At 42.4% G+C, this 24,432-nt stretch overlaps 1 protein-coding gene across 1 annotated transcript in view; it reads left to right on the forward strand.

The window, feature by feature from the left end:
* The window catches only part of LOC112259574 (low-density lipoprotein receptor-related protein 8-like), a 174,201-nt gene that overhangs the window by 91,895 nt on the left and 57,874 nt on the right, over window positions 1–24,432 (forward strand). The window contains 1 exon segment of the mRNA XM_042328564.1: window positions 15,581–15,709. Within this exon segment, the coding sequence (XP_042184498.1) occupies window positions 15,581–15,709 (129 nt within the window).

Below are 24,432 nucleotides of genomic sequence, written 5' to 3' on the forward strand. Positions count from 1 at the left end.
GCTAAAAACACTTTATCAATTGGAATCTTTAACATGTGGAAAGGGGAAAGTATTATTATTAGTTTTTCACAAGCATAGCAGGATGGGCTATTAGCTGAACAATAGACTATTCAACCTTTACTAAATAATTGTCTAAAGCCAAGCTAGGTGTGAACCACCCCTCCCCGACTTGAGCTAGGTGTGAACTAGAGGTCGACCGATTAATCGGAATGGCCAATTAATTAGGACCGATTTCAAGTTTTCATAACAATCGGAAATCGGTATTTTTGGGCGCCAATTTGCCTATTTATATATATTTGGGCGCCCAAAAATACCGATTGCCTAGTTAAATAAAGGTGTAATATATATATATATTACACCTTTATTTAACTATATATATTACATACAATATAATATATATATATATATATATTACACCTTTATTTAACTAGGCAAGTCAGTTAAGAACACATTCTTATTTTCAATGACGGCCTAGGAACAGTGGGTTAACTGCCTCGTTCAGGGGCAGAAAGACAGATTTTCACCTTGGCAGCTCGGGGACCCAATCTTGCAACCTTACAGTTAACTAGTCCAACGCAAAAATGACCTGCCTCTCTCGTTGCACTCCACAAGGAGACTGACTGCCTGTTACGCAAATGCAGTAAGCCAAGGTATGTTGGTAGCTAGCATTAAATTTATCTTATAAAAAATAATCATAATCACTAGTTAACTACACATGGTTGATGATATTACTAGATATTATCTAGCGTGTCCTGTGTTGCATATAATCTGACTGAGCATACAAGTATCTAAGTATCTGACTGAGCGGTGGTAGGCAGAAGCAGGCGCGTAAGCATTCATTCAAACAGCACTTTAGTGCGTTTTGCCAGCAGCTCTTCGTTGTGCGTCAAGCATTGTGCTGTTTATGACTTCAAGCCTATCAACTCCCGAGATGAGGCTGGTGTGACCGAAGTGAAATGGCTGGCTAGTTAGCTTGCGCTGATAGCGTTTCAAACTTCACTCGCTCTGAGCCTTGGGGTGGTTGTTTCCCTTGTTCTGCATGGGTAACGCTGCTTCGATGTGGTGGCTGTTGTCGTTGTGTTGCTGGTTCGAGCCCAGGGAGGAGAGGGACAGAAGCTATACTGTTACACTGGCAATACTAAAGTGCCTATAAGAACATCCAATAGTCAAAGGTCAATAAAATACAAATGGTATAGAGGGAAATAGTCCTATAATAACTACAACCTAAAACTTCTTACCTGGGAATATTGAAGACTCATGTTAAAAGGAACCACCAGCTTTCATATGTTCTCATGTTCTGAGCAAGGAACTGAAACGTTAGCTTTCTTACATATTGCACTTTTACGTTCTTCTCCAACACTTTGTTTTTGCATTATTTAAACCAAATTGAGCATGTTTCATTATCTACTTGAGGCTAAATTGATTTTATTGATGTATTATATTAAGTTAAAATAAGTGTTAATTCAGTATTGTTGTAATTGTCATTATTATTACAAATATATTTTATTTATTAATTAATTTTTTATTAAATCGCCGATTAATCGGTATGGGCTTTTTTGGTCCTCCAATAATCGGTATCGGCGTTGAAAAATCATATTCGGTCAACCTCTAGTATGAACCCCAATTTGCAACAAATCATTTTCAGGACTATCTAGGACAAGCAGCGGAGATGCACAATCGGTTTCTAAGAACAGGCTTTTCTCCACAATGTGGATGAAGCTCTAAATTTGGCATTGGGGAAACCACGAGATGAACTGCTACAAAAAAGACCCGGGAAAGCTAAAGAACACTCTGGAATGTTCACAGCTACATATACTTTGAACTCGCGAAAAGTGCGAGATGCGGTCAAGAAACACTGGCATGTTTTATCATCGGACCCAGCTTTGCCTGCTGAATTTAAGAATCCACCACTTATTGTATATAGGAGAGGTCGCAATTTACGCGATTTTGGTGCGTGCCAACTGTCAGCCACAAAAGAAAATCAGCCAGGCTCCATCTTCCAAATGGTAGCTATAAATGCAGAGGTTGGCAACAGTGCAACAATATAATGAAGTGTGATTATTTCTTCCACCAACATACAAGAAAACAGTTCCAAATAAATGACGTTATCACGTGCTCCACCACCCATGTTATCTACATTATTAAATGTCCATGTGGGCTGTGCTATGTAAAACCTCTCGTTCTCTCAAACAGAGAATCAGTGAACATAAAAGTTCAATTAGGAGAAACGACAGGGATTATCCAGTCGCAGTAGATTTTAATGACCTAAAACATGACATTTCAACCTTTAGATTTTGTGGCATAGAAAAAGTTAAGATAACAGACAGGGGAGGTGATATAAATAATGCTCTGAGTAAAACAGAATGTTTTGGGATTTTCACCCTCCAGACATTATTTCCTAAAGATATTAATGATGAAATGCCTATGCATGTTATGTTGTTAATTTGAACATGAATTATGCCCCTGTTTCAGATTACTCTGATGTTTTTCTTACTCTGTTACCAATGATTTATGAAAACTTGCTTGGTAGGTCGATGTCTTATGTACACACTTTATTTGAATATTTATGAATTGCATAGGGTTATATTTGGTAGCACTTATTTGTTTTTCCTTTGCCTCCAACCCCTTTCGATGCGTGGAACGGATGTGGGTGTGGCCAGGTCTACATAAGGGTGCTAATTTAAGAAACTCACAAAAGCTCTGACGAAGGCCGTGATGCCGATACGATCAAGAGCAGTGTGCGGGTTCCTTCTTTTTTTCCTTATTTTTCCTCATCTTATCCGGCTGTAGCCATGCACCTGCAAAAAAGATAGTTCAGATGTGCGAGTGCCTTTTGAATTTTGAATTTGACTTTACAAACAACAAGAGAGCTTAATTGGAGTCTTATTTCTTCTGAGGTAGGCTATGCTGAGGTAGGCTATGAAGCTTAACAGCCTAATAGAAGTAGGATTTTTTTTATTAGGCCTACTTGGTCAACTGGTCAAAAATGTAGCATCCTACATAAACAATCATTTTATGAAAAAAAGTCTGCACGTTCGAACCTAAAACAAATGACGAAAAAGCGCACATTTGTAATTCCCAAACTCTAAAAGTAATTGGAAAGGTAGATACAAATTATGTATGACATTGTGGTTACAATAAAGATGTAGCCCATCATGCAAATGATTCCTTATTAGCAGGACAATAGACATTTTATAGCCCGGCTACTGTTGTAAAAATCCATCAACTTGCAATGAATTCGATGCATAAGTACTCCAAACTGTTACATTTCTAACTCAAAACAGCATTTCTTCATCAATATCTTTATGCTTTCATTAATCTTCTGGATCTTGTTTTTTCTGTAGCAATTTTGAGCAAATTGCTCAAGGGCCATGGTTGAATCGTCTCTGAAGATGGCGTTATTGAATGTCACCAGCTTTGATCCATGCCCGGGCCTGCAGGATGCAAAGTTCTTTGTTTTTCAGACAAATTATTGGGTCGAAACTACAGAACTGTACAAAACAAGTGAACACACATGGTTAATGTTCTGAGACTCGATCTTATGTAGCAAAATTTGAAATTGTGTTTTTTTTACATTGGATAAAAGTAGAGATAGAACATTATCATACACTACAGTTAAGGAACAATGGAAAAGTAATTCTGCCTTGAAAATTGATAAACTTGTAACCAAATTTTTGGGAAAATGGCCCTTGAATGTTTTGGTACCTACTGGAGAGCTCTTCTTTGTCTACACCCATTCAGCATCGTTCACACCCTCTTAAGCTTTAGACCACACCCATCTCTCAGGATTCACGTGAGACTATGTACTAAACAATCAAAGATTTCAAGACTAAAGGCTGGTTTATACTACGGGTGTGTTCGTAATTTAATCTGGAGTGCTAGAGTGTGCTATGGGCGTTCATACACTAAGAGCGTTGTCAGATTGTCCGTTTGTAAATTTAGAGCGTTTTGGTCTCGGAGTGTTCAGAGCGCACACTGAACGCTCTGGCCGAGGAGTAGGGTTGATCCGAGCGGTCTGCCTAACAGCAGTCAAGCACCCAAGCTAACTGGCTAACGATGGCTAGCTTACTAGCTACTTGAGAGAACAGCTCACTCTGACCATTTTAGTGAATTTATTTGCAAATTATGGTGGAAAATAAGTATTTGGTCACCTACAAACAAGCAAGATTTCTGGCTCTCACAGACCTTCTTTAAGAGGCTCCTCTGTCCTCCACTCGTTACCTGTATTAATGGCACCTGTTTGAACTTGTTATCAGTATAAAAGACACCTGTCCACAACCTCAACCTCAAACAGTCACACTCCAAACTCCACTATGACCAAGACCAAAGAGCTGTCAAAGGACACCAGAAACAAAATTGTAGACCTGCACCAGTGGGAGCAATTATTAGGAAATGGAAGACATACAAGACCACTGATAATCTCCCTCGATCTGGGGCTCCACACAAGATCTCACCCCGTGGGGTCTAAATGATCACAAGAACGGTGAGCAAAAATCCCAGAACCACACGGGGGGACTTAGTGAATGACCTGCAGAGAGCTGGGACCAAAGTAACAAAGCCTACCATCAGTAACACACTACGCCGCCAGGGACTCAAATCCTACAGTGCCAGACGTGTCCCCCTGCGTAAGCCAGTACATTTCCAGGCCCGTCTGAAGTTTGCTAGAGAGCATTTGGATGATCCAGAAGAAGATTGGGAGAATGTCATATGGTCAGATGAAACCAAAATATAACTTTTTGGTAAAAACTCAACTCGTCATGTTTGGAGGACAAAGAATGCTGAGTTGCATCCAAAGAACACCATACCTACTGTGAAGCCGTTGCTTGATATGACACACACCAGCCATTTTAGAGTGACAGCTAATGCACAGCTAGCTTCATTGTAGAAAAGAGTACTACTGCACAGTCAGTATTAACTAATATGCAGCTTCCTGAATAAACCTGCAATACCTGAAGACACATCCTTCACACGATACGAATCCTCTCTATCGATCGACATCGGATTTCTTAAACCTCTTGCATTATTTCCTAATTTTGGCCCATTTAAATTAAATAACCACAGAGGATTATGGATCGTTCTCTGAGGAGGGAGTTTAATGAAAACAGCCTCAACCAGTCTCTTTGTAGATATTGAGTTTCAACTCCATTGAGATTTTCCACTGTTAGGGGGAATGAGTAATAAGGCTTTGCCACACTTTATTGACTTAATAACGGAGAGGATTTTAGTTACGTAAAGATGTGCATTTCAGTCGGGTGGGAGGGTGTGTGCGCGTGTGCCAGTATGTGTGTGTGAAGATTTCTTTCTTTGAATGCACTTTACTGTAGTTAACGTTTTTTCAAGGTTCACACTCTGTGTACTGTAGATACATGTATTAGCATTAGCGTTTGCCATTATATTAACACGTGCCTTCCCTTCCTGTGTACTGAGCCTTCACATGTACTGAGTCATGCCACATACCGCATTATGGCCTGCATTGAACCCAGGTGATACTCATATTGTTATATACAACAATGTGAGCTGGATAGGCTACAGTAGTATGCTAACGCTAGCTATGCTAAGGGACTGTACGATTTTATACTTCTTATGCAACGATTTTGACGTCCCAGACAAAATTTCCACATCATGGGCAAATTGTTAGGTCGTAAATGATTGTCGGACATCTTGGCTCATTCAGTGTGACAGGGTCTAGGGTCTGCCAATTAAGTATCACTACGTGCTGTCGTAGTCTCCAACAAAGTTCTGTCAGTGTCCAAAAATGTTTAGCCTTTTTTGTGTAGTGTGGCTGGTGTTATGAGCCGATGCCTAGGAACACGTCTGGCAATAAGTATACACACAATAATATTATTATTGTGAATAGTCATATTAATCTAATAGTTTGATTTCAACATTTACACGATTTTCCTAATAATGTTGTTTACATGACATCTGAAATCAGTCTACCTGATGGGATTTTGATCAATGCACAAAATTCGGCAATCAAAAGAAACATTCTACCATAGCGACCATGTTATTTTTGGGAAGCCTATTTGGCTCTGAGTTCAGATATGTAAAGTTTGTATTTCAAAACTCTTTCTCAGATGCATACTTTCAGTTTTTCTGAACTCACTTCACTCGCAGATAAGAGGGAGGCTTGTGCTGTGGGTGCTGGAGCATGCGTAGATCAAATACACCGCTGCTTTAACGATGTGCGCTGAGGGTCGGGAAGCAAGTTCAGGGAGTGAGTGTTTTAATAAATAGATGCAACATAATACAAAACAAGAAACACAAACAACGCACAGACATGAAACAGAAACAATGACGACTGGGGAAAAAAACCAAAGGGAGTGACATACAGTTGAAGTCAGAAGTTTACATACACTTAGGTTGGAGTCAATAAAACTAATTTTTCAAACACTCCACAAATGTCTTGTTAACGAACTATAGTTTTGGCAAGTCGGTTGGGACATCTACTTTGTACATGACACAAGTCATTTTTCCAACAATTGTTTACAGACAGATTATTTAAATTATAATTCACTGTATCACAATTCCAGTGGGTCAGAAGTTTACATACACTAAGTTGACTGTGCCTTTAAACAGCTTGGAAAATTCCAGAAAATTATGTCATGGCTTTAGAGGCTTCTGATAGGCTAATTGACATAGTTTCAGTCAATTGGAGGTGTACCTGTGGATGTATTTTAAGGCCAACCTTCAATATCAGTGCATCTTTGCTTGACATCATGGGAAAATCAAAAGAAATCAGCGAAGACCTCAGAAAAAACATTGTAGACCTCCACAAGTTTGGTTCATCCTTGGGAGCAATTTCCAAACGCCTGAAGGTACCACGTTCATCTGTACAAACAATAGTACGCAAGTATAAACACCATGGGACCACACAACTGTCATACCACTCAGGAAGGAGACACCTTCTATCTCCTAGAGATGAACATACTTTGGTGCGAGAAGTGCGAATCAATCCCAGAACAACAGCAAAGGATGCTGGAGGAAACAGGTTCAAAAGTATCTCTATCCACAGTAAAACAAGTCCTATATCGACATAACCTGAAAGGCCGCTCAGCAAGGAAGAAGCCACTGCTCCAAAACCGCCATAAAAAAGCCAGACTACGATTTGCAACTGCACATGGTGACAAAGATCGTACTTTTTGGGGAAATGTTCTCTGGTCTGATGAAACAAAAATAGAACTGTTTGGCCATAATGACCATCGTTATGTTTGGAGGGAAAAGGGGGTGGCTTGCAAGCCGAAGAACACCATCCCAACCATGAAGCATGGGGGTGGTAGCATCATGTTGTGGGGGTGCTTTGCTGCAGGAGGGACTGGTGCACTTCACAAAATCACAAAATAGATTGCATCATGATCCTAACTGACCGAAGACAGGGAATTTTTACTCTGATAAAATGTCAGGAATTGTGAAAAACTGGGGTTTAAATGTATTTGGCTAAGGTGTATGTAAACTTCTGACTTCAACTGTAGGTGCTGTTGAATTCTAGCTATTTTGAAGAAAAAGCCAAAAGAGGATTTATTCAGTGAGATTTGGCACTCTTTTGGTGTAGGCATCTGTCACAATGAATCTACAGATGGTGTTTAAATCAGATTTCTGACAAATCTACCGCACAGCCAACAAAGTAACTACGGTGCTGGAAGATTATACTAAAATGGAGAAAAAAAACTCACAGTGCGCTTAGATCAGATGCCAATTTCAGTAAGCAATGTTCTAAGCTTTCAGTTAAAGCAGCTGAGCAGAAATCAGACTTATAAATTCTAACCACTGTGCCAGATGATCAATGCTGTTTAGACATTGTGGATGATGGTGCTCAGTCATCTCTCTCTAAATCACAGACCATGTTCCTGTTTGATTGATTGATTGATTGATTCCTTCCTTCCTTCCTTCCTTCCTTCCTTCCTTCCTTCCTTCCTTCCTTCCTTCCTTCCTTCCTTCAAGTAATCACTGATTGGATCTGTGAAAAGCAATGCACCGGAAGCTTTGATCAATGCTTTTCCTTTGAAATCTAAATCTGTTCAAACCAGCCATCAGAAAAGAAATGCCGCCATTTTGCAAACCCTAACAGGGCCCATCACCAAGTCACATTCACTTAGAGGCAGTGTGTGTTGGTGTGACTCTGGCCTGAACGTGTGAAGGTCGCTCGGTGGTGAGGGAAGCAGCTGGTGCCCAAGGGAGGCAGGTTGAGTGGTAGGGCCTGACGTATCCGCCAACTGCCCCCTAGAGAAACGCTGACCTGGGCCCTGGGTGTTATAGCTGCAAAACAAGGTAGCCTAAGTACTCAGAGAGCACAGTATGGCACTGATATATTTACTAATACAATAAAGAGGGAGACAGAGAAAGTGAGAGAAAGAGAGAGGGAGAGGAGAGGAGGCGATAAGAGAGCGAGCAAGACAAAGGGCAAATGAGATGAGTGGATTTTAGTGGAGAAACGGTGATACAGAACAAGAGCAATAGAGAAGTGAATGAGGTCCTAAGAGTGCAGCATGACACAGAGATTTACCAATTCCAAAATGAGAACCGCTCAATAGCAGGAAGAGAAAGACGAAGGGAAGGAGAGATGAGGAAGGAGTGGGTGACACATGGGGAGAGAGAAAGAGAAAAAAGGAGGTTGTGATACAGACACGCACTGCCAAATGACCTTTTCAATTCTTATCCTCAAGCAAAATCAAAGCCCTCCATACTGTGCAGGAGAGCGGAAAATAATGAAGGGAGGAGAGAAGGAGGGGTGAATGGGCGGAGGCCTTGTGTTGAATCAGAAAAGCAAGATACGGTGGCAAGCAAGAGAGAGAGAGAGGGTGAGTGAGAGTGACAGAGAGAGAAAGAAAGAGTGGATAGAGCTGTTCTATCCTCTAACCGATCGCCCTTTGATGAACTACACACTTAATCCCCCTTCGACGCACACAACTGAATCAAATACCAACTGCGTGCCAAAGTGGCTCACGACACTTAAACAACAAGGTAGTGATTGATTAGATTACGCTAAACCCCGGTGACTTCCACAAGCTGCCGCTAAAGTTGTGGCTAATGTGTTTTGTTGGAGAAGGGGGCCATATAGGCCTCGTAAACAACAATTACTCAGAGGCAGAGTGACATTTGTGTCTCAGTTGTTTACCGCTGGAGTGACAAACGAGGACTCAACGTTATGACATGGGAGCTGTAAGGAATTCCTAATCTGTCGTAAAGGAGTTGCCTCATTGAACTTAATTTGAAGTCCAGTGAAGTTTCTATGACGTGAGGGAAGTGTGGCTTTCGTTTTGGTTTGTATGTCCACATTTGTCGGTAAAGTATGGTGTGTACTTTTAAGCAGTCCATTTTGACCCATAGGTATCTCCTTTCACTGTTTTATGTTGTAGATGGATAAATCACTCCTGACTGATGTGATTGGTCAGTTTCTTCTAACTGGAACAAACTGTTTAATTCACAGTCATTAATCTATTAATATTATATGTACCCCACTGAAAAGAATGCTGGTGACTAGTGCCGTGTTTTTACTGGTGACCAGCAGCACCAGCATAAATTGGTCACCAGCATACCAGCATGAGTTGGTCACCAGCATCACCAGCTGGTCGGCCAACCTCACCATCTACCCCCCTTTTGTAGCCACCCTTTGCCTTGATGACAGCTTTGCACACTCTTGGCATTCTCTCAACCAGCTTCACCTGGAATGCTTTTTCAACAGTCTTGGAAAGAGAGTTTCCACATATGCTGAGCACTTCTTGGCTGCTTTTCCTTCACTCTGCGGTCTGACTCATTCTAAACCATCTCAATTTGGTTGAGGTCAGAGGACTATGGAGGCCAGGTCATCTGATGCAGCACTCCATCACTCTCCTTCTTGGTAAAATAGCCTTTACACAGCCTTGTGGTGTGTTGGGTCATTGACCTGTTGAAAAACAAATGATAGTCCCAGTAAGCCAAAACCAGATGGGATGGTTTATCCCTGCATCGGCTGGAAACAAAAATCTACAATTTGTACTCCAGACCAAAGGACACATTTCCACCGGTCTAATGTCCATTGCTCGTGTTTCTTGGCCCAAGCAAGTCGCTTCTTATTATTGGTGTCCTTTAGTAGTGGTTTCTTTGCAGCAAATCAACCATTTAGGCCTGATTTACACAGTCTCCTCTGAACAGTTGATGTTGAGATGTGTCTGTTACTTGAACTCTGAAGCATTTATTTGGGCTACATTTTCTGACGCTGGTAACTCTAATGAACTTATTGTCTGCAGCAGAGGTAACTCTGGGTCTTCCATTCCTGTGGCGGTCCTCATGAGAGCCAGTTTCATCACAGAGCTTGATGGTTTTTGCGACTGCACAAGAAGAAACTTTCAAAGTTCTTGAAATGTTCCGTATTGACTAGAGGTCGACCGATTTATGATTTTTCAACGCCGATACCGATTATTGGATGACTTTAAAAGCTGATACCGATTAATCGGCCAATTTAAATTTAAAAAAAGTTTTTTAAATAATATATAGTACATCAATAAAAATCCATTTAGCCTCAGGTAAATAATGAAACATGTTCAATTTGGTTTAAATAATGCAAAAACAAAGTGTTGGAGAAGAAAGTGCAATATGTGCCATGTGTAACGATAGTCTTCGGGAGAAAGAGAGGAGGACCAAAGCGCAGCATGGTTAGTGTTCATCATTTTTAATAAACAACTGAACACTTCAAAAAATACAAAACAACAAAGTGACAACCGAAACAGTTCTATCTGGTGCAGACACACAAAGACTGAAAATAAACACCCACAAAACCCAGGTGGAAAACGACACCTGCCTCTGTTTGAGAACCATACTAGGCCGAACACAAAAACCAACATAGAAAAACAAACAGACTGCCCACCCCAACTCACGCCCTGACCACACAAAAACAAAGACAAAACAAAGGAACTAAGGTCACCATGTCAAAAAGCTAACCATACGTGACACCATGTCAAAAAGCTAACGTTTAAGTACCTTGCTCAGAACATATGAAAGCTGGTGGTTCCTTTTAACATGAGACTTCAATATTCCAAGGTAAGAGGTTTTAGGTTGTAGTTAATATAGTATTTATAGGACTATTTCTCTCTATACCATTTTTATTTCATATACCTTTGACTATTGGATGTTCCTATAGGCACTTTAGTATTGCCAGTGTAACAGTATAGCTTTTGTCCCTCTCCTCGCCCCTACCTGGGCTCGAACCAGGAACACATCGACAACAGCCACCCTCGAAGCATCGTTACTCATCGCTCCACAAAAGCAAGGGGAACAACTACTCTAAGTCTCAGAGCGAGTGACGTTTGAAACGCTATTAGCGCGCACCCCGCTAACTAGCTAGCCATTTCACATCGGTTACACCAGCCTAATCTCAGGAGTTGATAGGCTTGAAGTCATAAACAGCTCAATGCTTGAAGCACAGTGAAGAGCTGCTGGCAAAAAGCACGAAAGTGCTGTTTGAATGAACGCTTACGAGCCTGCTGCTGCCCACCATCGCTCAGTCAAATTGCTCTATCAAATATCAAATCATAGACTTAATAATAACATAATAACACACAGAAATACGAGCCTTTGGTCATTAATATGGTCGAATCCGGAAACAATCATTTTGAAAACAAAACGTTTATTATTTCGGTGATATACGGAACCGTTCCGTATTTTATCTAACGGGTGGCATCCCTAAGTCTAATTATTGCTGTTACATTGTACAACCTTCAATGTTATGTCATAATTACGTAAAATTCTGGCAAATTAGTTCGCAACAAACCAGGCCACCCAAACTGTTGCATATACCCTGACTCTGCGTGCAATGAACACAAGAGAAGTGACACAATTTCACCTGGTTAATATTGCCTGCTAACCTGGATTTATTTTAGCTAAATATGCAGGTTTAAAAATATATACTTCTGTGTATTGATTTTAAGAAAGGCATTGGTGTTTATGGTTAGGTACAGTCGTGCAACGATTGTGCTTTTTTCGCAAATGCACTTTTGTTAAATCATCCCCCTTTTGGCGAAGTTGGCTGTCTTTGTTAGGAAGAAATAGTCTTCACACAGTTCACAACGAGCCAGGCGGCCCAAACTGCTGCATATACCCTGACTCTGTTGCAAGAGAAGTGACACAATTGACCAAGTTAAAAGAAATTCATGTTAGCAGGCAATATTAACTAAATATGCAGGTTTAAAAATATATACTTGTGTTTTGATTTTAATCGGTCGACCTCTAGTATTGACTGACCTTCATGTCTTAAAGTAATGATGGACTGTCATTGCTTATTTGAGCTGTTCTTGCCATAATATGGACTTAATAATATGGCCTCTATCAACCCTTGATACAGTTTGGAAATCAACTTTAGAGGTTTGTCAGACTGCCTTAAAACAGTTCCAATCTTTGAAGCTTCTTGCTTGTCCAGTGTTTGCTGCACAGAAAGAATACAGTCTTGTATCGGCAAGAATTTACCTCTGCGCTGTCACAGACTGGTCTTCCCTGGCTTCCTGACCCTGAAGAGACCCCTGTCACCATCTGATCCTGCTCAGATGAGGCATGACAAAGAAATACCTTGGTGTACATTTATACATTATATTAATGAGTAGAATCAATGGTTAAATCATTTAAATTACCATAATTCCCAGATCCCAGACCCCAGACTGTAGCCTACCCATCAACTCAAGATGGCATTTTGTATCCATTCACTGATTGTAATAATGTAATGCAAAATGCACCTGAGCTCCATAGACTGGTCTTCTGTTCCCCGGAAGACATGGATTTCGAATATGGCAGCCCCCCCGCACCTCTCTGATTCAGAGGGGTTTGGTTAAATGCAGAAGACGGATTTCAGTTGAATGCATTGTTGTACAAATTATTTTAGGTATCCCCCTTTCCCTGGCTGTCTGACCCTGTAGGGACACATGTCACCATCTGATCCTGCTAACACACGATGAGCATAGTGTGACAGTGAAGCTTGTAGAGCGGTCTATACCGTGGCAGTGTGAAAAGTAGGGAATTAGCTAGGGAAACTGACAGCTCAATAGCGTTACGTTACTATACAGACGGATAAAAACTACCACTGCGCTGAAAAACGTCAGAATATCATTTTTCAATCGTTTGGCAGTTGGTTTCGTCATTTGATTCAGGTCTACTGTGATTGAGCAAAAATTATAGCTAAAGTTAGTGAGCTAGCTGTGTCAGCACAAACTGTGGTGTCTGTGGTTCGTGTGGTCTTTTTTTCAGCAGGGTAGATACTTTTCTGGTTACCAATTATGTGTTGCGGTTTTATTCGGCATGTCTCACTTTAAAGGGATTTTAACCAGCCGTGGTTAAAAATACTATCTGTTTTCCTTCAAAAAAAATTTGGGATTGAGATCATCTGGGGATCTGAAACTAATGGAATCGTTCCAAAAGTGCAAACCCTGCCCATCTGTCACTCAGGCAGGCCCATTCAAGCGTTTAAAGTTTTAAAAGTATTGTCAGGAAAACAAATACTATTTGCATCCAGGTCTGATTTGAACTGTCATCGAGGTTAAACCTTGTAAAAGCAAGGTGACACTATTTCTTAGCCTGCCTCCGAGTGCTCCTGGCTCTGCAGTACAGCCCCTCAATGCAGACAGAGTCAGCCTGTCTGCCTGGTGGTGGGTGATGGGGAGCATAAGAGAGTAACTTGGCCCGGTCCGCTGGGCAGAATAAATGGCACCAAACGATCAGATAGCATGAGTTACAGGCAGATTTACTGCTACATTACGCTGGGCTAGCATAGCCGCGTCCCTCCATGTGAATTGTGGTTTAGGTACATGCTTGCTTGCTAAAGCCCTTCCAACGCTGTACAGTGCCTTCAGAAAGTATTCATACCCCTTGAGTTATTCCTAATTTTGTTGTGTTACAGCCTGAATTCAAAATGGATTAAATATGTTTTTTTATCATCTATCTACACGCAACGTCCCATAATGACAAAGAGAAAACAACATGTTTGTAGATACAGGAATATATCATTTACGTAACTATTTAAACCCCTAAGTCAATATATTAGAATCACCTTTGGCAGCGGTTACAGCTATGAGTCTTACTGGGTAAGTCACTAAGAGCCATCCACACCTGGATTGTACTATATTTGCCCATTATTATTTAAGAAATTCTTCAAGTTTTGTCAAATTGGTTATTGATCATTGCTAGAAACCATTTTCAAGTTTTGCCATAGATTTTCAAGCATAAAACTGTAACTCGGCCACTCAGGAACATTCACTGTCTTCTTGGTGAGAAACTCCTGTGTAGATTTGGCCTTGTGTTTTAGGTTATTGTCCTGCTGAAAAGTGAATTCATCCCCCAGTGTCTGGTGGAAAGCAGACTTAACCAGGTTTTCCTTTAGGATTCAACAAAAAAGATGAACGTGGTACATTCAGGCATTTGTCATGCACAAAGTAGATGTCCTAAACGACTTGCCAAATGTATAGTTTGTTAACAAGAATTTTGTGGAGTGCTGGAAAAATTATTTTGAATGACTCCAACCTAAGTGTATGTAAACTTCTGACTTCAACTGTAGATACTTCTCCTGTTTGCTTTTTACCACCATGAAATAAATAATTGTATTTCAAATTAAAATACATTATGCCGTTTCAATTATGTATAGTACATGTATACCATCATACCGTTAATCATTTTCGTTAATCGTTAATCATCTCCAATGCTTTTTTTTGCGCATTATGTGAAAATCCGAGACCCTGCTAAACCATCCCTCCGCTCGACTATGACAAGCTAATAAAAGGTTGTGACACTATTAACATCTAACACACTCGAAAACAAGACCAAATCAAATTACCACCAGATTTTTTTTCTTCGTTGATTCGATTCGGGGGCGACTGTGAAAAACGGCTTAAATCCAGCCGGCTAAATGTACTGTAAGCAGAGATGTATAATTAACGACAGCAGGGCTTGATACTAAACGCTGAGTAATCTGGATCAAACGGCGCCCGTGCCAAATACACCAACCAACAGATTGGGCTGGAAAGAGGGGGAGATGGAGAAGACTGAGCTGGGGGGACCAGGGTTCTCTTTCACACTGCGGCCAACTGTACATTTGCTGTATTAAATGTTCTTGTCATGTCTCTAGGGTTGAGGCTAGAAAACAAAATATGTTGGCTGAGTGGTTGTGCTTCTGGATGTGTGTCAGTGACATGGGGATGTTGTTTTGTTTATAGACAGTAGGTCCATGAAGATACTAGGGCTGAATTCTATTTAGACCCCTCGCCCCTTACATACACCCTAGACATTCCTGTAGTTATGAGTGGATTGGATAGAATTCCATATCGACACCTAGCCTCTACAACCTAGATCTAGGATTTGATAGATATAAGCATCATGTTGATAGCTTCACCATTGCGTTTTATAGGCCCAAGGGGATACAAGGGCTCGCTCGCTCTCCTGATACACAAATCTGGTATTATGGTGATGAGCAATGTTGCAGTAACTCGGTGGCCAAATTACTTACACCTACTCAGTCGCCTCAGGTCTGCAAAGTGGAGTGAGTGAGGGCAGCAGGGGGAGGGTGTTGGAATGGAACGCAGCCTAACAAGTCACCTCTGCCTTCCCTCCCTTCCTCCCTCCCCTCCAGGCAAACAGACGTGCCCTCCGGAGAAGTTTGACTGCGGCGGCTCTACCAACAAGTGTGTCTCAGTGTCGTGGCGATGCGACGGCGAGCGGGACTGTGAGAACGGGTCAGACGAGGAGGACTGTGCCGCCGGTGAGTGTAACGGACAGCTGTCAATCGAAGGCCATAGAAACTACTTATTGGCAGAGACAGGTGTCCTCACGCTAAGGACAGGCAGCAGTCCAGCCCACTGCCAAAGTGCCTGACTGATTTTTTAATGGAAAACTATGTTGAAAATAGAAGGGGGAAAAAGCATTTATAAAGTGTTCTGCTCAGTTGTCTTTTGAGACATAAAATGAATCAATAGGATGCATTACCTGTCAAACCGCGTCCCAGCCAAACCCGGACGACACTGAGCCAATTGTGCACCACCCTTACGGAACTTCCAATCACTGCCGGATGTGATACAGCCTGGATTCGACCAAGGGACTGTAGTCATGCCTTTTGCATTGAGATGCAGGGCCTCAGACCGCTGCGCCACCCGGGAGTGTTTCCATGACATAGACTAACCAGGTAGTAGGTGACAGGCGTACCAGCTTGAATGTGTCAAGAACTGCAACGCTGCTGGGTCTTTCATGCTCAATTGTTTCCTGTGTGTATCAAGAATGGTCCAACACCCAAAAGACATTCAGCCAACTTGACACAACTGTGGGAAGCATTGGAGTCAACTTTAGCCAGCATCCCTGTGGAATGCTTTCGTCACCTTTCGAGTCCATGCCCTGGCAAATTGAGGCTGTTCTGAGGGCAAAGGGAGCGGGGTTAAACTCAATGTTAGGAAGGTTTTCTTAATGTTTTGTACACGGTGGATATCTGGCGCTAATAGTGGAATGATAGTGTTTCACAGTATTACTTACCCACCAGTGTTGTGATTGGCTGTGACATTTGCCTATTGACTTCTCGGTTGGCTGTTCTGACTTTGTGGAAATCACTAATTTCCTGGTTCTAAACTTTTTGCTCCATTTCAGTTTATGTGAGAAAACAAGCACTGAATCAACAGCATTAAACAGCTGTAAAAATGACATTTTTTGGTTATTGAAAAGATACAGTGCCTTCAGAAAGTATTCACACTCTTTGACATTTTCCACATTTTGTTGTGTTACAAGGTGGGATTTAAATGAATTTAATTGTCATTATTTGTCAACGATCTACACAAAATATTCTGTATTGTCAAAGTGTATGGTAAAATACAACCATTTTCAGGTCTTGCCATAGATTTTCATGCAGATTTAAGTCAAAACTGTAACTCGGCCACTCAGGAACATTCACTGTTTTCTTGGTAAGCAACTCCAGTGTATATTTGGCCTTAAGCTTTAGGTTATTGTCCTGCTGAAAGGTGAATTAATCTCCCAGTGTCTGGTGGAAATCAGACTGAACCAGGTTTTCTTCTAGGATTTGGCCTGTGCTTAGCTCCATTCTGTTTATTTTTTATCCTGGAAAACTCGCCAGTCCTTAACGATTACAAGCATATCCATAACATGATGCAGCCACCACTATGCTGTGGTACTCAGTAATGTGTTGTATTGGATTTGCCCCAAACATAACACTTTGTATTCAGGACAAAAACTGAATAGCTTTGCCACATGTTTTACAGTGTTACTTTAGTGCCTTTTTGCAAACAGGATGCAGGTTTTGGAATATTTGTATTCTTTACAGGCTTCCTTCATTTCACTCTGTCAATTAGGTTAGTATTGTTGAGTAACTACAATGTTGTTGATCCAACCTCAGTTTTCTCCTATCACAGCCAGAGTTGAATACTGTAACTGTTTTAAAGTCACCATTGGCCTCACGCTGGAATCCCTGAGCGGTTTCCTTCTTCTCCGGCAACTGAGTTGGGAAGGACCCCTGTATCTTTGTGGCGACTGGGTTTATTGATCCAAAGTGTAATTAATGACTTCACCGTGCTCAAAAAGGGATATTCAATGTCTGCTTGTTGTACAGCTAGCAAAAAGTGCCCTTCTTCGAGAGGCATTGGAAAACTCCCTGGTCTTTGTGGTTGAATCTCTGTTTGAAATCCACTACTCGACTGAAGTACCTTACAGATAGTTGTATGTGTGGGGTACAGACATGGGGTAGTCATTCAAAAATCACGTTAAACACTATTATTACACACAGAGTGAGTCCATGCAACTTATTATGTGACTTTTTTAGGCTTGCCAAAACAAAGGGGTTGAGTACTTCTTAACTCTAGACATAACAGCTTTTCATTTTGAATTCATTTGTACAAATAACTCCCCCAAAATATTAATTTAAGCCATTTTAAAGTCAGTACTGACTGAACATGTATGCCATTCTGCAGCAGTACCCTTGTCTTAGAATTGGGTTTAAACAATTGTCGCCATGTTACAATTCTATGTATTTTATATAGGCCCACTACTGTGTGACATTAAAGTGTTTTCTTCTTAGAGATCCCTATCTTCTCCATATCTGGCTTTTTGGTGTTTCTTTTCTCCGTATGCTTATCTTCTGACGATGGAGGACACGACAGCTCAGTGTGCAGCACTTGAGATTTCTCAGGCATCGCAAATGGCACCGTATTCCCTACATAGTGCACTACTTTTTGTCAGGGCCTGTCAAAAGTAGTGCTCTGTGTTGGGAACAGAGTCCCATTTGGGACTCATCCCCTATCGATGGAAACAGGGGCTAATGAATAAATCAGCTCTGCTGAGAAAATAAATAGACTTTGATGCACAAATCAAAGGTTGAAATTCAATATCAAGTATGAGAATCAGTGTGTATAGAATTTGCCCTTGGCGGCCGGCAAGAGCGTTGGTATCTTCCGTGACTTATTGCAATCATAGCGGTAGGAAGAGCCACCCATTAAACTTGACCCAGCTTTGCATGGTGCAAGCACCAATCCATCAACAATGGATGATGACATTGCCCTCCTCTTTACCTAATCACGTGCCACCCTGGTGCGTCTCCACACACTCATACACACACCCCGCCGTGACTACACTCCTGCCCTACTTTACACAGCAGCGTGAAGAATTGACTTCTCCTTTTCTCTCGTGCCCTCTTCTCTCCCGCATGTCGGGAAAAATTGATTGAAGCGAAAGCACCACGGGAGGCTGAATGTTTGGACTTTGAAGATTGTGTGCCGCCGTGGAACGCGCGCAGAAAGCTACACTTGGAGAAACCCTGTCTTATTTTCCCCAGATGAGGGAAAGAGCAGAGAGAAGGAGAAAATAATGCTGTATGTTTCCCTGGTATCATTTGAGTCCCCAAGGTTCTTGTGTGTCTGTGTGTTCTTATTTTTAACTAGGAAAGCCAGTTAGGAACAAATTCTTATTTTCAACGAAGGCCTTGGTCAGGGGCAGAATTAGAGATTTTTACTTTGTCAGCTCGGGGATTTGATCTTCCAACCTTTTGGTTGCTAGTCCCACACTCTAACCACGAGGTTACCTGTCGCCCCAGGCTACCTGCGGTGCGACTTCACAGCGTTCGCTCAATTTATATTTCATCAAATTGTAACTATTTACTCCTCTCAGATATGGTCTGTGAGCATGCATTTACTACAGTACATCATAGAACATTAAAAATAGACCTGGTTTCAAATACTATTTGAAATCTTTGTTTTTTTTATTTAGCTAGATGGGCATGGTTTGTGTTTTTGCTTTTATTCTACTGGTCCCATTACGCCACGCAAGTACATTCACGCCAAATTCAACCGTATTTGAACCAAGATCTGTGTAAAATACATCTATGCCACTTTGCCCATAACACTCCTTTGGCTAAAGGAGCTAATGGTTGACTGAAAATGGCACACCCACTAGTATTATGAGATCCCACTGACTTTCGCTGTAATACCTTCTTAAGTTTTCAGCTGTAGTCAGCCCGGCTCCATTGAGAGCCCTTCTAGCCTGCTCTAATCTCTTTCTCGTTCTAATTTCTCCATTGACCCCTCCAGACTAAGCCTCTCCGTGATGACTTCAGGCCAGTGGCCACTGCCTCCCCTAGAGCTCAAACACTGCTGGGCTTGTGGAGTATGTAGTATGGCATCCATATTAGGATTTCCCTCAGTTGTCAGACGGATCTCACTTCATTGTCAAAACTCCGTCAGTTGTCAGTTTTCAGACAAAAGTCCCTCTCGGTCTTGGCAGTCAAGTTTCGTCTGAGGACTGAGTACAGAAGGACTTCAGAATATGGATGCTGTAATATTAGGATTGGGAGTTATACTGGTCGGGTAATCTGATGCTACAGTAGATCTTCGATTTAATAATAGGTATCATTTCTACCGTTTCTACATTGCGATAATACTGTAGCGGCCTGAGTTTTTCTGACCAGGTTCTTCCAATGATGACCTGGCCACATGGTCAGGGAAATCAGTGATTGTAAATAGCCTACTACAGTAGTGTAGCCTGTAAACCCTGAGGGAATCCCGAGGACATGGAGAGTATGACACCACACCACCACAGTGATAACGCACCTGGTCTGTAGTAGATGATAATTGATTGCCTGCCGGCATCGGTCGGAGACATACCGTGTTTTGAAGCTCAAATTAAATACGTCCGAGGGCCTCAGATATTTAATAGTGTGTATGTGTTTTTGGTTTTGCTATTGTTGTGGGGACCAGAACTCCTCACAAGGATAGTAAAACAAGGATCATTCTTTTAAGTTTAGGGGTAAGGGTTTGGGGTTAAGGTTAGAGTTATGGAAAATATGATTTTGAATGGGATCAAATGTTTCGTCCCCACAAGGATAGTAAAACAAACGTGTGTGTGTGTGTGTGTGTGCCTGGAGATATATTCCACCAACAGATGGAATTACCACCGGCAGCTCTGATAATGCAACTCCGTCTGACTGACAATAAAGTTTTAATTGAATTGAATTAAAGATCTTATGATTAACAAGACGTGGTGTGATCATAACAACATACTCAAGTCCTTCTGTTCACCTGACTTAGAATTCCTCATAATCAAATGTCGACCGCATTATCTACCAAGGGAATTCTCTTCGATTATAATCACAGCCGTATATATTCCCCCCCAAGCAGACACATCGATGGCCCTGAACGAACTTTATTTGACTCTATGTAAGCTGGAAACCACATATCCTGAGACTGCATTCATTGTAACAAGGCTAATCTGAAAACAAGACTCCCTAAATTCTATCAGCATATCGATTGCGCAACCAGGGCTGGTAAAACCCTGGATCATTGTTTCTATAACTTCCGCGACGCATATGAGGCCCTCCCCCGCCCTCCTTTCGGAAAAGCTGACCACGACTCCATTTTGTTGCTTCCAGCCTACAGACAGAGACTAAGACAAGAATCTCCCATTCTCAGGTCTGTTCAACGCTGGTCCGACCAATCTGATTCCACGCTTTCAAGACTGCTTCGATCACGTGGACTGGGATATGTTCCGCTATGCGTCAAACAACATTGACGAATAAGCTGATTCGGTGAGCGAGTTCATTAGAAAGTGCATTGACGATGTTATACCCACAGCAATGATTAAAACATTCCCAAACCAGAAACCACGGATTGATGGCAGCATTCGCGCAAAACTGAAAGCGCGAACCACTGCTTTTATCCAGGGCAAGGTGACCGGAAACATGACCGAATACAAGCAGTGTAGCTATTCCCTCCGCAAGGCAATCAAACAAGCTAAGCCTCAGTATAGAGACAAAGTAGTCGCAATTCAACGGCTCAGACACGAGGTATGTGGCAGGGTCTACAGTTAATCACGGATTACAAAAAGACAACCAGCCCCGTCGCAGACCAGGATGTCTTGCTCCCAGACAGACTAAATAACGTTTTTGCTTGCTTTGAGGACAATACAGTGCCACTGACACGGCCCGCTACCAAATCCTGTTGACTCTCCTTCACTGCACCTGACGTGACTAAAACGTTTAAACGTGTTAACCCTCGCAAGGCTGCAGGCCCAGACGGCACCCCCAGCCGGGTCCTCAGAGCATGCGCAGACCAGCTGGCTGGTGGGTTTACGGACATTTTCAATCAATCCTTATCCCAGTCAGCTGTTCCCACATGCTTCAAGAGGGCCACCATTGTTCCTGTTCCCAAGAAAGCTAAGGTAACTGAGCTAAACGACTACCGCCCCGTAGCACTCACTTCCATCATCATGAAGTGCTTTGAGAGACTAGTCAAGGACCATATCACCAACCACCCTACCTGACACCCTAGACCCACTCCAATTTGCTTACCGCCCCAATAGGTCCACAGACGACGCAATCGCAACAACACTGCACACTGCCCTAACCCATCTGGACAAGAGGAATACCTATGTGAGAATGCTGTTCATCGACTACAGCTCAGCATTTAACACCATAGTACCCTCCAAACTCGTCATCAAGCTCGAGACCCTGGGTCTCCACCTCGCCCTGTGCTACTGGGTACTGGACTTCGTGACGGGCCGCCCCCAGGTGGTGAGGGTAGGTAACAACATCTCCACCCAGCTGATCCTCAACACTGGGGCCCCACAAGGGTGCGTTCTGAGCCCTCTCCTGTACTCCCTGTTCACCCATGACTGCGTGGCCATGCACGCCTCCAACTCAATCATCAAGTTTGTGGACGCACCACAGTGGTAGGCTTGATTACCAACAACGACGAGGCGGCCTACAGGGAGGAGGTGCCAGAAAAATAACCTCACACTCAACGTCAACAAAACAAAGGAGATGATTGTGGACTTCAGGAAACAGCAGAGGGAGCACCCCCCTATCCACATCGAAGGGACAGTAGTGGAGAGGGTAGTAAGTTTTATGTTCCTCGGCATACACATCACAGACAAACTGAATTGGTCCACCCACACAGACAACCTCAGGAGGCTGAAGAAATTCGGCTTGTCACCAAAAGCACTCACAAACTTCTACAGATGCACAATCGAGAGCATCCTGTCGGGCTATATCACAGCCTGGTACGGCAACTGCTCCGCCCACAACCGTAAGGCTCTCCAGAGGGTAGTGAGGTCTGCACAACGCATCACCGGGGGCAAACTACCTGCCCTCCAGGACACCTACACCACCCGATGTCACAGGAAGGCCCTAAAGATCATCAAGGACAACAACCACCCGAGCCACTGCCTGTTCACCCCGCTATCATCCAGAAGGCGAGGTCAGTACAGGTGCATCAAAGCAGGGACCGAGAGACTGAAAAACAGCTTCTATATCAAGGCCATCAGACTTTTAAACAGCCACCACTAACATTGAGTGGCTGCTGCCAACATATTGACTCAACTCCATCCACTTTAATAATAGAAATTGATGTAAAAAACTGTATCACTAGCCACTTTAAACAATGCTACTTAATATAATGTTTACATACCCTACATTACCCATCTCATATGTATATGTATATACTGTACTCGATACCATCTACTACATCTTGCCTATGCTGTTCTGTACCATCACTCATTCATATATCTTTATGTACATATTCTTTATCCCTTTACACTTGTGTGTATAAGGTAGTAGGTGTGGAATTGTTAGGTTATATTACTCGTTGGTTATTACTGCATTGTCGGAACTAGAAGCACAAGCATTTCGCTACGCTCGCATTAACATCTGCTAACCATGTGTATGTGACAAATAAGATTTGATTTGATTGACTCGCCATTCAGAGAGGCGGCAGGAGAACTGACTTCAAAGGAGTTGTAACACACTGTCTCTGTGTTTGGTATTCACCAGGAGAAGGTGCGTTAAGGTGCATTGACAATGACTGGCACATAATAATACATGCCCTTCCTCGCAGCCAGCCAGTTAGCATCTAGATACATTTTACATTACATTCAAGTGATTTAGCAGACGCTTTTATCCAAAGCGTGCATTCATCTTAAGACAGCTAGGTGAGATAACCACATGTTGTAGTAAATTCATTTTTCCTCAATACAGAAGTTTTCAGCGAAGTCGGTGCTAGAAGGAAAAGACGAGTGCAATTTTTTTATTCTTATTTTTTTAATGGGGTTTGGGAATAAGATTTCGATGTTTTATTTAAGATACTCTTTGAAGATGTAGGTTTTGAGTTGTTTTTGGAAGATGGGCAGGGACTCTATTTTCCTACCTTCAGAGGGAAGCTTGTTCCACCATTGGGGTGCCAGGACAGGGAAGAGATTTGACTGGGCTGAGTTGGCCTGCACAGAGCCCTGACCTCAAGCCCATCAAACAGCTTTGGGATGAATTGGAAGGCCAACTGCGAACCAGGCCTAATCACCCAACATCAGTGCCCGACCTCACTAATGCTCTTGTGACTAAATGTAAGCAAGTCCCTGCAGCAATGTTCCAACTTCTAGTGGAAAGCCTTTCAGAAGAGTGGAAGCTGTTCGAGCTGCAAAGGGGGGACCACTCCATATTAATGCCCATGATTTTGGAATGAGATGTTCGACGAGCACTTGTCCACATACTTTTGGTTGTGTCTGTTCCCAGATTTGTTTGTGCTGTACTTCTAAGGTCATTGTAACTTGACAGCACAAACAGATCTGGGATCAGTCATATACTCTTTGAAGATGTAGGTTTTCAGTTGTTTTTGGAAGATGGGCAGGGACTCTGTTTTCCTACCTTCAGAGGGAAGCTTGTTCCACCATTGGGGTGCCAGGACAGGGAAGAGCTTTGACTGGGCTGAGCGAGCACTTGACCCTCGGTAGGGGTGGGACCAGAGGTGGCAGAACGGAGTGTTCGGGTTGGGGTGTAGGGTGTAGGGTTTGAGCATAGCCTGAAGGTAGGGAGGGGCAGTTCCCCTTGCTGCTCTGTAGGCAAGCACCATGGTCTTATAGTAGATGCGAGCTTCAACTGGAAGCCAGTGGAGTGTGCGGAGGAGTGTGGTGAAATGGGAGAACACCAGGCGGGCTGCAACGTAAATTGCAAGG

Source organism: Oncorhynchus tshawytscha, linkage group LG10, assembly GCF_018296145.1.
Source record: "Oncorhynchus tshawytscha isolate Ot180627B linkage group LG10, Otsh_v2.0, whole genome shotgun sequence".
NCBI classification, from domain to species: domain Eukaryota; kingdom Metazoa; phylum Chordata; class Actinopteri; order Salmoniformes; family Salmonidae; genus Oncorhynchus; species Oncorhynchus tshawytscha.